This window comes from Dasypus novemcinctus, chromosome 14 (genome assembly GCF_030445035.2).
Source record: "Dasypus novemcinctus isolate mDasNov1 chromosome 14, mDasNov1.1.hap2, whole genome shotgun sequence".
In the NCBI taxonomy this organism is placed as follows: Eukaryota; Metazoa; Chordata; class Mammalia; order Cingulata; family Dasypodidae; genus Dasypus; species Dasypus novemcinctus.
Genome location: NC_080686.1, coordinates 109287430 through 109301338, shown reverse-complemented (window position 1 = coordinate 109301338; position 13909 = coordinate 109287430). Strand labels below are relative to the sequence as shown.

The 13909-nt window shown below is 66.0% G+C and overlaps 2 protein-coding genes across 2 annotated transcripts; both read left to right on the top strand.

Annotated features, from left to right (window-relative positions):
• The first annotated feature begins 126 nt into the window (after window positions 1–126).
• Window positions 127–1264, top strand: TMEM276 (transmembrane protein 276). Its single transcript, XM_058276200.2, has 2 exons — window positions 127–364; window positions 574–1264. Exons 1-2 carry the CDS (start codon window positions 272–274, stop codon window positions 1054–1056), a joined length of 576 nt encoding a protein of 191 aa, XP_058132183.1. The 5' UTR covers window positions 127–271; the 3' UTR covers window positions 1057–1264.
• Window positions 1265–2263: 999 nt separating this feature from the next.
• On the top strand, window positions 2264–12240 carry ZFTRAF1 (zinc finger TRAF-type containing 1). Its single transcript, XM_004472038.5, has 4 exons — window positions 2264–2816; window positions 8931–9169; window positions 9873–10084; window positions 11422–12240. The coding sequence occupies exons 1-4, from the start codon at window positions 2463–2465 to the stop codon at window positions 11811–11813; spliced, it is 1197 nt and encodes a 398-aa protein (XP_004472095.1). The 5' UTR covers window positions 2264–2462; the 3' UTR covers window positions 11814–12240.
• Window positions 12241–13909: the final 1669 nt, after the last annotated feature.

Genomic DNA, 13909 nt, shown 5'->3' with positions numbered 1-13909 from the left:
TCCTTCGGGCCCCTCCGGCCCAGGCCCCGCGCCCCCCACCCCGCATCCCCGGCCGAATTAGATAGAGCCTTCTTCCCCACCGTTGTGTTCAGCGGCCTCAGGGCCCTGGAAAGTTTAGAGCTGAACCTGTTCCAACGCTTAGAAATGGAGCCCCGGAACCCGGGAGTCCTGGACAGCGGCCCCTAGGGCCCCGGCTTCCTGGCTTAGCCTTTGTCTCCAAAGTTCAGGATCCCCTCCAAGCCGTCACCAAAAACTCACCAGCGGAGGTGCCATGGCCCCCAAGTCTGGGGAGGAGTGGGGCACAGCCCTCTCCCACCTGGTGCTCTCAGTGGTGTCTCTGCATGCAGCGGTGTGCACTGCCCAGGTGAGTAGACCGGCAGGGGTCCCAGAGAAAGAAGGCCTGGATGGCCCACCAGGCCCGGCACCCCCACCCCCTAAATCCCAAGGACACTGGAATTGGGGGAGGCTGGTGGGAGATAAAGGCTGGGTGCCATGTGGCTGTGAGAGCCCAGACCCTGCTTAAATGGGTAGCCCGGCCTCCTTTCGCCACATCTCCTCTCCCTGTGTTGACAGGCAAACCGAGGGGCCGCCGCTGGCTTCCTGCTCCAGGCCCTGGCCGCCGCCACCATGCTGGCCCCAGGGCTGGGTACAGATGAAGACTGCCAGGCGGGAGCCTGGGTGGCCACTGTCATCGGCCTGCCCCTTCTGGCCTTCGACTTCCACTGGGTCAACGGGGACCACTCCTCCGCCAACCTACTCCTGGGAGGAGGCATGGTGCTGGCCGTGGCTGGCGACCACCTTGGTGTGGAGGGCCGCTCCGTGGCCGGCCAGGCAGTGGTGCTGGTGGTCTCAGTGACCGTCGTCATCGTGGCTGTTTTCACGGCCAACACTTACGGGGTGTGGGGGGGCACGATGCTGGGGGTGGCCGGCCTCCTGAGCCGGCTGGAGGAGGACAACTTCCTGCTGCCGAAGGAGGATGCTGGTCGCTGGGCCCTGGCTGCAGGCAGCTGGGCCTACTGCCGAGCCCTGCACGTGCAGCACCTGCAGTGGGGGTGACAGGCTCCTGGCTACCTACCACCTTCCACCGGCCCACCCCTGGGGCATCCTTCCCTAGAGGCAGATTCTCCCCCCACAGGGACCTATGCAGGTTGAGTTGTCAGTGGGTGGGGTCAAAGCACATTTTGGGGACTGATTCTGGGCAGGACGTGGTTGTGGGTCCCGAGAGAGGCTTGGTCTCCAATAAATCTTAGGGATTCAGCAGGAATGTGGAATCTGCCGGTTCTTGAGAGGGACTGGGGGCCCCTCCCATGACAGCAACTGGTTCCTGGAGAAAAGGGAGGGGAGGCTTTAGACAGGGCCTCGCCCAGCCTGGCCTCCTCCTGGCCCCTATGTCAGGAGGGCCACAGCCTGAGAGGACATAGCCCTGCATGGCCTGGCAGGTGGCCCTCTGGGGCAGTGACCATGGGCTGCCGGTAGGGGTGGGGGCAAGGGAGGCCTGTACCACAGTTGTTCTCAGAAACTATCCCTTCCAGGGACTGCCACCACCTCTACCTGTTTGACCCCGGGTTTCTAGCCAGCCTATCTGAGCCAAGTCCTAATTACCTCAGACCCTCGGTTACCTCGAAGGCCCTTCTTCAGCTCCCCACTCCAAGGTCAGGAAACGAATTGGGCAGAGCAACGGGTTAGATTCGGGGTCCGGAGCCCTCCCTAGGAAGTTACTCCCGGACTTAGAGGAGTGGTCGGTGGGTTTGCTCGTTCGGACCCTGTTTTTTGTTTGTTTGTTTTTTTAATGCGCTCCAGCCTTCCCTTTATTCCCCGCGCCCGGCACGCTGCCAGGGCCTCCCACCCGTCCCGAGGAGCGCGTCCTCGGAGGAGCAGAGTCTCGCCCACACCACGGTCATCCGGGGCGCTGCGGGGTCCGCCCCACTCCTCCTGCGCGCCCTTCAGGGCCCTGCACCCGCAAGCTCGAGTCCTGGAAGACAAAGGCGCACGCACACTGTGGCGTGCTGGTTCCTCGACGTCCCGGGTCCCCAGGTGGGCGCGGGGCCGCCCCGCCCCCAGGTGCGCGCGCCGCCGGGCACCGCCCCTTCCGGCCCACCTTCTGCAGGGGCGGGTCCTCGGGCGCCGCCGCGTGCCCAATGGCTCTGGCCGCCGCGCCGCCGGGCCCCGAGCGGCGCTCCCATTGGCCGCGCGAGCGGCTCACGTGACGTGGAGGACGGAGGGGGCGGTGGCGGCGGGGGGGGCGGGGAGCGCGCAGCGAAAACAAAGATGGCGGCTGCGCCGGGCTCGGTGGCCGCGGCGGCTGCGGGGCGACGCGCGGGCCGGGCCCACTGAGGCGGCGAAGGCGGGAGCGGGGGCTGCGGGGTCGCGGCGGCGGCGAGAGGCCGGCGGGAGCGCGCGGCGCCCCTAACTTACAGCCGCGGGGGCGCGCCGGCACCCGCCCGCCGGGCCGGCCGGCAGCGATGTCCGGCGCCGAAGAGGCTGGCGGGGGCGGCCCTGCCGCGGGGCCCGCCGGCGCCGTGCCGGCCGGGGTGGGGGTCGGAGCCGGGCCGGGGGCGGCCGCGGGACCGGCGGCGGCGCTGGGCGAGGCGGCGGGGCCCGGGCTCCCGGACGAGGCGGGCCTGGCCGGCGCCCGGCAGCTGCAGGAGGCGGCCGGCGACCCCGACGCGCCGCCCAAGAAGCGGCTGCGGGCGGCCGAGGCGGCCGAGGCGGCGGCGGCGGCGGCGGCGGCGGGCAGCGGGAAGCTGGAGGAGCGGCTCTACTCGGTGCTGTGCTGCACCGTCTGCCTGGACCTGCCCAAGGCCTCCGTGTACCAGGTAGGGCCGCCGGCCCGACCCCGACCCGGCCCGGGGCTGCAGGTCCCGCCTCTCCTCGAGGCCCGGCCCGGAGGCCCTGCAGGCCCCGGAGCCCGCCGGCCGGGCACCCTTTCCTGCCCTCACCTGCGTATTCTTTCTCGGCCGGACTCCAACGATTGTTCCGCAGATCCGTGTTCTCTTTTTGTCAGGACTTTCTTGTTTTTTTGTTCTGAATCTCTTTTTTTTTTTTTTGTCTTCATATGTATCTTAATCCTAAACTTGAATTTCCCATGTTCTAGTTAGAATTTTTTATTTATTCTGAATTTCTCAACACTTCTCAAACCGCGATCTCAGGCTGAGAGCAGTGGAGAGCTGGTCAACCGGCCACCGCCTGCTGCCCCTCATTCCCAGCTCCTTGGGCTCAAGGAGCCCCTGGTCGGTTCTTTTCACCCAAGAACAGCTTTCCTATTCTTTTGGCAGCCACACCCCCAAAGCTATTCCTCCACTTCCCCTGTGTATTTCTTTCTTTGTCTTCCCAAGTGGAAGGATTCTTTTTGCTTTGTTTTTTTCTTTCTCAAAGAATGTTAAAGACGTAGGGCTCCCCACCCGCCTCCTCATCCCTGGTCTGGATGAACCTTCTGTGTCAAACCTTGCCAAGGTCTGGGAAACTTTCTCCAGCCCTAACTTCACCCTGTGCCTCCTGGGTGTGCTGCACCCCCCACTAGGCTTCCCCACCCCAGCCCGCCTCGAGGGTCCCAGGCCCTGGCTTCCTACACTACCAGCGCTCCAGGGAGTCTGCCCGCCTTCTTCCCCATCTGAGTAGCAGTGTGGGGGCTGGACTCAGAGCCCTCAATGCGCTCAGGACTACGAGATAGGGTCCCTGGCCCAGGTGGGTCTAACCTGTACCCCACCGCGTGTCCCATCTCAGGGAGTAGCAGAGGCAGATCTCTGGCTGACGAGCAGAGTTGGTGTGCAGTTCCTTGCCTGGATTCTTGATGTGGCCTTCTCCTGTCTCTCTCTACATCTCAACCCCCCACTTCTGATCTGTGGCCCCCCACGTCCGAGAATCCCACTGAAAAATGAAGCAGTCCTCTATCAGTTTTTTTGTGCTGGGGGAGCCGGGAGTAGCTAATGGGGGCTTGTAGCCTTGCATTTGTTACAAAGGGGCTGCTTTTGTAGGAAGCCAGTGCAGGGTTGGTCTGGGTTGCCATCTCCCCGATCACTGTATTTCCAGTTTTTTTGCCTGGCATGAGGTTGCTTGGGAGGACCCCTGTTTCCTGGGTGATGAGGAGAGGAAAAGGCATTGCAGGGGAGCGTGTTGAGCTGTCTGGGGAGAGGGCAGTGGCTTTCACTTCCTTTGGGCTTGGGAAAGCTCCTGGCCAGAGACCCTTCTGGCCAAGGGCCACCTCAGCCTTGGGCCACCCACCTTCCAAGTCCCTCTTTTCCTTGCCCACAATCTTTGGGTCCTCCCAGGTGGATGAACTTGTCCTTGGTGTAGGCCAAACCAGTGGTGGGGCTCCCAGAGTATATAGCCTTGTTGCCCTGTCTCCTCCCCCCTCCCCGGGGGTGGGAGTGGCTCCAGGTCCTCAGCTGGGGCTTGCTCTGCGCCGAGAACCTCAGTTGTGCCTCCGACCGTGGCTAGTTCAAACTGGCCCAGCCCTCACTGCTAGGAGCTGAGCTCTTTCCAGGGCAGGCAGGAGGCGTGGGTGCAGAGGGACTTGTGAGTCTCCCCAGGCCGAGGCTCCCTTCTGACCCATGGGTTCTCCTCAGCCACTACCTGGGGACAGGCTGGCTGAAGCAGAAAGAGCCTTGGATCCTGGCTTGGCTCTAGGCTCCGTCTCCAGCCTTCCACCCTCCCTACTCCATCCATTCTTTCCAGGTGACACCGAGGCCTCAGTACAAGTGTGCCCCTTCTGTTTCAGGGAGCCTGGAGAAGGCTCTAGAACTTGTGATGAGTGGAAGAGCCCTGGGGTCTGGGAGGGTCGGAACTCCCCTTGGCTGCACGCAGACCTACCAGAATGACAGGGTAGGGGTGTGAGGACCCAGCAGCACCCATGCTGAGCAGCTCGAGTGTGCTGGGGCCAGGACGGCCGAGGGCGGGAGACTTGTGGGAGAGGGGCAGGGCTGCCCTGGTACCCTGCTTTGTCAGCACTTCCCTCGTCCTTCACAGCAGCCTCGGCTGGGTCTCTGTCATCGCCCACTTTACCCTTGCAGACGTGGAGAGGCAGGGGTGCAAGGCCAGGCTGGGTTTCCCCCGGGAGGGTTTGGCGGTGGGTGGCCTGGGCCTGTGTGAGCTGCTGCCTGCGGCAAGGAGGAGAGCAGTGGCTGCGTGAGCCCAGCACACCTGGGGCCACCCCCGTGGGCAGGAGCTGGCCAAGAACCTGCCAGCTGGCCCCCAGAGCCACCTCCCTGACCTCCGCCCCACCAGGGAGCACGAAATCTCCCCTCGGGAGCAGACGTGGGCTGGATGGGTGGGCTTTCCCCGGGCCTGCCTGCCGACTGACCCGCGCAGGTGGGGCCAGACTGAGGCTCTCCCTGCCTCGCCTGAATCCTGCCCCTCAGGTTCCTGTGTGGGTGTCGGGTGTCTGGGATGATGAGGTATTTGCTACCACCGAGGTCGTGGGTGGGCCCCCGGACCGACACCCACCCAGGGGCTTCCGGCTTCTCCAGGCTGAGCAGGCAGGTGGGTGCCAGGAAGAGGGCAGCAGCCTCTCCCACCACACGAGACAGAACTGGCGCTGACTCTTCCTGCCAAGCCCTGAGCCCCAGGCCTGCGTCGGGCAGGGGCGACCACCTGATGACCCCGTCCCTCGGCCACAAGAGCTGCCCCCGTCCTAATGTCAGGGTGACAGGGCCAGCAGGGCAGCTCTGCCATGGGGACACAGTCCAGCCTGCGCCTGCTCTGGCCCTTGGCCTGTGTCCCCGCACTGCCCCAGCTTGTGCCCCCACACCCCTCCCCGGGTCCCTGCCCCAGGTGCCTCCCCGCTCTGGCCTAGGGCCCTTAGCACCACCTGCCCCTCAGGGAGGGTCTGGTTATGTCCTGCTGTGGCCCCCTGCCCCTGCGGAGGACTCAGCCCAGGTCCTGGCACGGGGTCTGGATTACCTGCTTGTCAGCCATGTTGTCGAGAGGGGCAGGAAGTGGGCTGGGGGCCTTGCTTCCCCCCCAGGTTGTGCTGCACACAGGTGGGTGAGGTGCCGGCCAGGAGGGCCCTCTTCGGAGGGCGCTGAGGGATTCTCCACATGTCCTTGAGCACAGCTGCCAGGCGGGGAGGCCCCGGGCGCCCCTTCCCCAGCTCTGAGCAGCGGCTGCACAGGATGCTGGCAGGCCGGTTCTCCCAGGAGGAAAGGTGGCAGGAAGGAGCTCTTGGAACGTCTGCCCGGGCGTCGAGCCCACCAGGCAGCAGGAAGGGCGTCCCGCACCCCACCGGGTCGAAGGCGGGTCTCCGTGCTGATGGCAGTCCGTCCTCCTGGTTCCTCCCAGACCCGGCCTGCATCTGTGTTTGGGAAGGCCGTGCTGAGGGCTTGGCTGGTCCCGCTGGGCCCTGGCTGCCCTGCTCGGACGCTGGCCCGGAGGGTCAGGCCTGGACCTGCCTGGATGGAGGGGTTAGTCCTGGATCGACCCCCAGGCAGCACAGGTGGGCCCCACCCAGACCCTGCTCGAGCGGTCAGGAGGCGGGGGGCGGGGAGAGGGTCGTGGGGGTGACGGGGCAGGCCGTGGGCATGCTGCCCTGGAAGGGGTTGGTGCCAGGATGAAGGAGGGGTTAGAGAGCGGGGCCGGCGTGGGGCTCTGGGCTCCGGCTGCTGGAGGGCTCTTGGTGCCCTGGCCTGAGGGCCTCTGCACCCTTCGGCCAAAGTAGGAGCGGCAGGGCTGCGGAGCCCAGGTCACCTGCAGGAGCCAGCCCTGAGCTCCGTGGTGCTCTGCGGCCAGTGGGCTGCTGTCCACCAGGCAGGCTTGTCTCGGCCAGGTCACCGCTCACTGCTGTCCAGCTCAGAGCCGAGCTGTGGAGCTGGGAGGGCCGTGAGCCCACCCCTCCCCAGAGCTTGCTGTCTCCCCGGCGGGGAGAGGGCAAGCAGGCGAGTGCTCTGCTCCACCTGTGAGGAGCCCATCTAAGGAGTGCTCCTCTTAGGGCTGCACGTGCTGAACTCGGGAGCTCCAAGAGGAAAGGGACTCAATGACAGGCGAGCCCAGGGCCGAGGGGCCGGCCCGGCTGAGAGGGAGGGCTTGCCAGCCAAGCAGGAAGCGCTGCTCCACAGAGCAGCCTGCAGACAGCAGCCTGGTTTCCCCGGGGCCGGTGGGACCCGGCCAGCAGCTCGGTGCTCCGTGGGCAGGCCCAGGATGTTTTCCTTAGCCTCTGAACCCCTGGGCTCCTGCCCTGGATGGACTACACAGAGCAAGAGGCTTGTGGGACCTTGTGGCCCTGGGGGTCCCAGCGTGTGTCCTGCCAGGTGCTGGGTGTCCTGTGGGCACTTCCCAGGGAGCCGCAGAGGTTCCTTTCTTCTCCGGCCAAACCACCAGGTCTGCCCTCGACTGCCACTCCCTGCAGACTGGAAGCTGCAACGGTCCTCTGCCCATGGGCCTGCGGCCTTGGTGGCAGAGCACTGTCCCTGCTCTCTCCCTCCAGCTGCTGTGGTCCATGGCGAGCCCAGGTGGGGCTCGGTGGCATGAGAGGATGTGGGGGCTGGGCTGTGGCCATGCAGCCCCCACAGGGTGGTGAGCAGCACACAGCACTGGGACATCCTCGGCCCCTTTGAGCCCTGGGGGTGGATGAGCCACCAGCCTTCCTCACGCTGCTCCCCTGGGCAGGGCGAGCCCCAGCCTGGGGTCCCTCGGCCACACAGTCGTGGCCAGCTGCGGGCAGCACTCCGCGACCCTGCGCCTCCAAGCCAAGCTCAGCCAGCTCTCCCTTTCCTTATCTTGTGCCTTTTAGCTTTTTACCTAATTCGAACTTGTGACTCGAGTGCAGATAATCCCGTGGAACTTGTAGGAACGTGAATCCTGTGGTGGGTGGGGCTGAGGGTGGGGGCTGCACAAGCTCCCCACTCACCTGCTCTCCTCCGTCCTTCTGCCGCGATTCTCCGAAGGATCCTGGGCCCCAGGGCAGCGCCCCAGCTGAGAGCCAGCCCAGCACCGTGCGACTCCCAACGGAAAGGCAGTCCCTGCCATGGTCCCCTAGCCCGGGTGATGCTTGTGTTGCAGCAGCCCAAGCCCCCGTGCTGCAGCGTGTTCCTCTGCCCCGAGCCCCGGCGCCCTGCCTTTCCCACCTGCCTGCACAGCACGCTGCTGGCTTGCTGGGACCCACGCCTTTGCACACCTCAGTTCCTCTACGGGAGCACCCCGGGGGCCAGGACCATAGCCCGCTGCATGTCTCTGGACAGGTACCAAGTGGGCAGTCCAGAAGTGCTGATTGAACCTGGGAGAGAACCAGGGTGGACATGGTCACTTGGCCGACAGTCGTCCACCCCTGGGGGGCTGGAGGAGCTGGGTGTGTGGTCCTCAGCTCTGCAGGTTCAGAAACGAGTTCTGCCCGAGGTCCCAGAGGGGCTGGCTCTGCCCTCCCTGCCTGCAGCAGCCCAGGGCAGACTCGGCAGCTCGTCGTGCCGCAGAGGCACTCGGGGGCCCTGCAGGTGGCTGGCTGCTGGGTGGGTGGCAGCTGCTGCTCTCCTAGGCTTGTCAGGGAGGGCATCAGTGAGGGGCAGGGTTTCCGGTTCCCAGCACGCTCAGCGGTGCCTGCCCGGGCGGAAGTTGTGTCTGCTGCTCCGCCTGACCGCTGCTTGTGGGCTGCACCGCCATGCTGTGCTGTCCTGGGGTTGGTGGCTGTAGGAGAGACCGGGCCAGCCCCTGGGCTTCAGGATGGGGGCGTCGAGGCTGCAAGCCCCAGCATGGCCGAGCCTGCACCTCCCAGCCCCGACCTCAGCCGGACGGCGGGGTCCAAGCTCTCAAGGTGCCGATCCCTGAAAACCAGAGTGGGCTCCGTCTCGGGGGCCCCAGAGCAGAGGCCCCCACGCCTGTGACCCCCAGCCGCACCTCAGGAAGAGCGGCGCGATGGCTCGCGACAGCCCCAGGACGGCCGCGGGTGGGCGGGGCGCGTGAGCCCCGCAGGTCTGTGAGCCTCGTCTCCCTCTCCTTCTCCACAGTGTACTAACGGTCACTTGATGTGCGCTGGCTGTTTTATCCACCTACTAGCAGATGCCCGGCTGAAGGAGGAGCAGGCCACGTGCCCCAACTGCCGCTGCGAGATCAGCAAGAGCCTCTGCTGCCGGAACCTGGCCGTGGAGAAGGCCGTGAGCGAGCTGCCGTCTGAGTGTGGCTTCTGCCTGCGCCAGTTTCCCCGCTCCCTCCTGGAGAGGCACCAGAAGGAGGAGTGCCAGGACAGGTGACCGCATGCTGGGCGAGCCCGGCATGCAGGACGCCCAGGCCGCGCCGGGCCCTGCCGGTCTCTGTCGCCCAGGCCTGGGGCGCCGCCCGTGGCTGCCCAGTGATGGCCGGCTGGGCCGGGCTGGAGGGCAGGCGGCGCCAGGGGCTCGGGGTCTCGGGGTGCTGCGGAGGCTTAGGCTGAGCCGCAGCTGGAGGCACTTTGGGCCTCGGTCTGCACCCGACTGTGTTGACATCACCTTGGCTGCTGGGTGCCGCCCTGGTGTCCCTGGGCCCAGGCTGGCAGGGGCAGCTTGGGAGCACCGGACCCCCAGCCCCTACACAGCTCCAAGACCGCGGGAGGCTGGATGGACAGAGGCCCTGTGGTGGGAGGGAAGCTGTGTGCGGACCACAACCCACGACCCTGCCAGGGCACCCCGGCAACACTGCTGCTCGGAGGGGGCCTGGGGTCCAGGACCATGGCCAGTGGCTGCTCCCTGCCCGGCAGGGGACAGGCCGCAGCTGTGACCCAGACGGCATGCTCTCTGGCTCCCCCCCACCCCCATGCACACGCGCACCCCAGCCCTTCCAGGGCTGGGGGCATGGTGAGTGTGTCCTGCAGGAAAGGCCCCAGGCAGGGGCAGATGGGGCGAGGCCCTTGGAGGCTGACATAGCCCTTCCCACCAGCCACAGGCCCTAACCCCCCCGTGCCACCTCTTCCCCAGGGTGACGCAGTGCAAGTACAAGCGCATCGGCTGCCCGTGGCACGGCCCCTTCCACGAGCTGACAGTGCACGAGGCCGCGTGTGCCCATCCCACCAAGACAGGCAACGAGCTGATGGAGATGCTGGATGAGATGGACCAGGGCCGCCGCAAAGAGATGCAGCTCTACAACAGCATCTTCAGCCTGCTCAGCTTCGAGAAGATCGGCTACACCGGTGAGGCGCCCTGCCACTTGCTGCATGCCACCCGAGGGCAGCAGGCTCTCGGGCAGTGGGTGGGGGTCTTTTGAGGGCACGGGCTGCTGGTCGGCTCCACGCATCCCCATAGACCAGGTGCCCAGGGAAGAAGATGGCTGGAGATGAGCCGAGGGAGCAGAGCACAGCTCCTGCAAGGCGCCTCCAGCGCGGCCTCTCCCTGCCACCACGCCAGCTGGCGTCCTCGCTGCATGGGCTGCATGGACTGGGGCAAGGTCCCAGAGCAGGGAAGTTGTGCGTGCCCATCAGGGAGGCATGGCCCGGGGGCTGCCAAGGAGCTGGGTGAGAAGAGCTGCCGCTGGCAGAGAAACAGTTCAGAAACAGCCACGGAAGGAGCTGAGGACGCCCAGCTTGGACTGCAGACCAGCAGTGGACGTCTGCGGAGTGCAGGCCAGGCTGAGCCCAGGTCTGCAGGACCTCGGGCCACCGCTGCCGTGTTGGGACCGCTGGGAAGCAGGGCCCAGGCCCGAGCCCGGAAGGGTGTGAGGAGCCCCCGCCGCACAGGAGGCCTGTGGCTTGCCCCGCCCAGCACACGCCGGCAGCCAGTCGAGGCCAGGGCCGCCACGGGCAGCCGGCCTTGCCGTGCTTCCTGCCAAGCCCAGTTAGGTATGGCCTGCACAGGTCAGGGGCCCCCAGGCCCTGGGCAGCAGCAGCAGGTCACAGCGGGCCTGGTGCCAAGCAGCCTCGGTGCCGGGCAGGCGCGGTAGCGCGGGATCTGGGCGGGCTAAGCATGCACCAGGCAGGGAGCCCGGCCAGCAGGAAGGACGCCGCCGGGAGCCGGCTCCACCAGGACAGACCGAGCCGAGTGGACTGTGGAAGGCAGGGCCGCCGCTGACTCTTGGACCTTCAGGATGGCCAGGCGGACCTCCCAGCGAGCGGTCAGACACCCGGCACGTGCTGGTGGGCACTCCCCTCGGGCAGGGCCGGGTGCTGTGTGCCCACCCGGGCCCCAGCTTTTCTGGAATTCTGTATCAGAACCAATAAAGTGAACCTTTTCTCAGAACTGCATCCTGTCTGCGTGTCTGCTTGCCCGCCCCGTGGGTACAGGCCTCTTCCTCTCCCTGCTGGCCCCCAGGGTGAGGCAAGAGGGTGGGCAGGCCATGGGCAGGTGAGCCCCTTGGTAGGCCGCGTTGGTAGCTCTGCTCCCAGGCTCGCGGGCGCCTCTGTCACCCTCGTGGTTTGCGCTTCGCGCACAGACCGCAGCATGTCCGCAGTAAGCTGCTGCCCCCCGCCTGAGCCAGCTGCTCAGCCTGGCCCTACCCTCGCTAACTGCCCGCTCTCCCGGCCTGTCTCCACAGAGGTCCAGTTCCGGCCCTACCGCACGGACGACTTCATCACGCGCCTCTACTACGAGACGCCCCGGTTCACGGTGCTAAGCCAGACCTGGGTCCTGAAGGCGCGGGTGAACGACTCGGAACGCAACCCCAGCTTGTCGTGCAAGCGCACGCTCTCCTTCCAGCTCATCCTCAAGAGCAAGGTCAATGCGCCCCTCGAGTGCTCCTTCCTGCTGCTCAAGGGTCCTTACGACGACGTGAAGATCAACCCCGTCATCTACCACTTCGTCTTCACTGGCGAGAGCAACGAGACCGACTACGTGCCGCTGCCCATCACCGACTCGGTGGAGTGCAACAAGCTGCTGGCCGCCAAGAACATCAACCTGCGGCTCTTCCTGTTCCAGATCCAGAAGTAGGACGGCGGTGCTCGCAGGACGCCCCGGCAGGCGGGCGCAGGTACTGCGGCCCGCGCCGACCGCACCTGGTTCAGGCCCCTGGCGCCAGGTGTGATAATGTTACCCGAGCATTTTAGCAAAAGGAGGAAACAAACAAAACCGAAGCAAACGGAGCAAGTCTGCATGTGCGCGACGGTGTGCGCGGCCACGCCTCCCAGCTCCCGCCCTCCCCTCCCGCGCCTCCCCTAGGCCTGAGGGTGGCTGGAGCTGGGCCCCCTCCCCCGGCGGGCCTCAGGGACTCGTGGGCAAAGGGTGTGGCCCGGCCCCCGCCCCGTCGGCCTGTGTGGCGGCACTGGCGGGCTTGGGGCCCGGGCCCGGGCTGGGCTCAGTCCTGGCCCACCGCAGACGGCATATTCGATTGCGATTAAAAAGGCACCCTTGTTTCCTACTTTCTGTTTCGTTCGAGGGGAGAGGCATGGCTGTGAGTGGACAGTCGGGAGTCCAGCGGGTTTGGCATGGGGGCCACAGGCATGCAGGAAGCTGGCGGCCATCCCACTGCCCTGTGCACTGCCCGTGCCCCCAGGAACCTTGGAGATGAGCCCCCACTCCATCAGAGGGTCCTGGCCAGTGGGAGACCTGCCAGGGCAGGCAGCTTGGAGGGGACTGACCAGGCTTTTGGCCTCCGTGCCTCACCCAGTGGGGCTGGACTCGGCCCCCAGGTTCAGCAGGCATTTTCGGAATGCAGGGTGAAATTTTGACTCTTGAAGAAAAAAATTAAACTTACAGGCTGTTCTATAAATTATGCGAGTTTAGTGGGAGAGAACTGACTTTCTACGTGCGGTCTTGAAGGCCCAGCCTCTCCAGACTGTGTCAAGAGCTCTGGGCTGCGAGTGGGCTGGCCCGAGGCAGGGGCAGAACACGGCCATGCTCGCAGGCGGCCCGAGGAGGTCAGGTGGGCAGCCGTCTCCCACTCGAGGGAGGGTGCCATCCTGGATGGGTGGGCACAGGGACCCTTAGGTGGGCTTCCGAGGGCAGAAAGGGCTTGGAGGGCTGGGTCCCCCAGAGCAACTGGAAAGGGCAAAGCTTCATGCCCCCTGCCTGCTGTTGCCAGGAAAAGCGGCTCTAACACGATGGCTTTGTGTTGCTTCGATACCAAAGAACCGGCCTCTTCCCCGACATGGGTGCAGAGCTGCTGGCCGGGCTGCCCGTGCTGCCCGCAGGCATGGTCTCGTGGGGCACCCCCCTGCCCCCCGCCGGGCCCAGCAGGGCCGAGTGCTGTGGGGTAGGGGGCCAAGCCCAGCCCCAGTCCTGAGCATGGGCACGTGGCCATGTAGTCTTCCGGAATCATCTCTGCTCCTCGTGGGCTACGGCTGTCTGGGAGCCATCTCTGATAGGCCCCTGGAGAGGAGGGGGCTGGGCTTGGTGTCTGCCCTCCCACCCCGCCCGCGTCTGTGGGCCTGTGCGCAGGGACAGCGCTGTGCCCCCACCACGGGGTCTTGGGGCCCGACAGCCTCCCCGGCGTGGGTCTGGATTCCAAAACGAATGTCGGCCACATGTGTGATACTGGTTCAGGTGGGGGTGGGGGTGGGGGTGTCTGGCTCAGCAGGGCCTCCTGGGGGCTGCGAGGGGCGGCAGGCGTGCTGGAGCGGCTCGCTGGTCCTCTGTGCGTGTGAGGGTTGTGCTGCAGAGGCCTGGGCCGGCGTGGAGGCGTGGAGGCGGGGCGGCCTGACGGGGCTTCTGCGGCCCCTGCTTCCTTCATCCTGGATGGCAGAGCAGCCCTGGGGGAGACGGGGGGTGCGCCGCCCGACCCATCCCGCAGCCTCAGCCCGTGTGGTCCCCTGCCTGATCCTTCTCTGCCAGGTGCTCACGCGCCAGCTGAGCCTTCCTGCCCAGGGTAACCGGGCACCACGGAAGACGGCCGCACGTCTCTGCCTGCTGCCCAGGGGGCTGGCGCTCACAAACTCCTCGTGGCATAGTCCTTTCGGGTGATTTAATTACTGGTGAATGTCACATCCACCTTGCTAAAAAGGAGCAGACGCCAACGGCTTGTCTCCAGGACACTATCGTGTTGGTCTCCTGATGCAGTCCTCAACTTGTCCTCGTGTTTCTGCAGATGG

Coding starts and splice junctions, on each gene's coding strand:
- TMEM276 (XM_058276200.2), top strand. CDS start 272: ATGGCCCCCAAGTCTGGGGAGGAGTGGGGCACAGCCCTCTCCCACCTG. Junction 365..573: donor CAGCGGTGTGCACTGCCCAG/GTGAGTAGACCG, acceptor CTGTGTTGACAG/GCAAACCGAGGGGCCGCCGC.
- ZFTRAF1 (XM_004472038.5), top strand. CDS start 2,463: ATGTCCGGCGCCGAAGAGGCTGGCGGGGGCGGCCCTGCCGCGGGGCCC. Junction 2,817..8,930: donor CCAAGGCCTCCGTGTACCAG/GTAGGGCCGCCG, acceptor CCTTCTCCACAG/TGTACTAACGGTCACTTGAT. Junction 9,170..9,872: donor AAGGAGGAGTGCCAGGACAG/GTGACCGCATGC, acceptor CCTCTTCCCCAG/GGTGACGCAGTGCAAGTACA.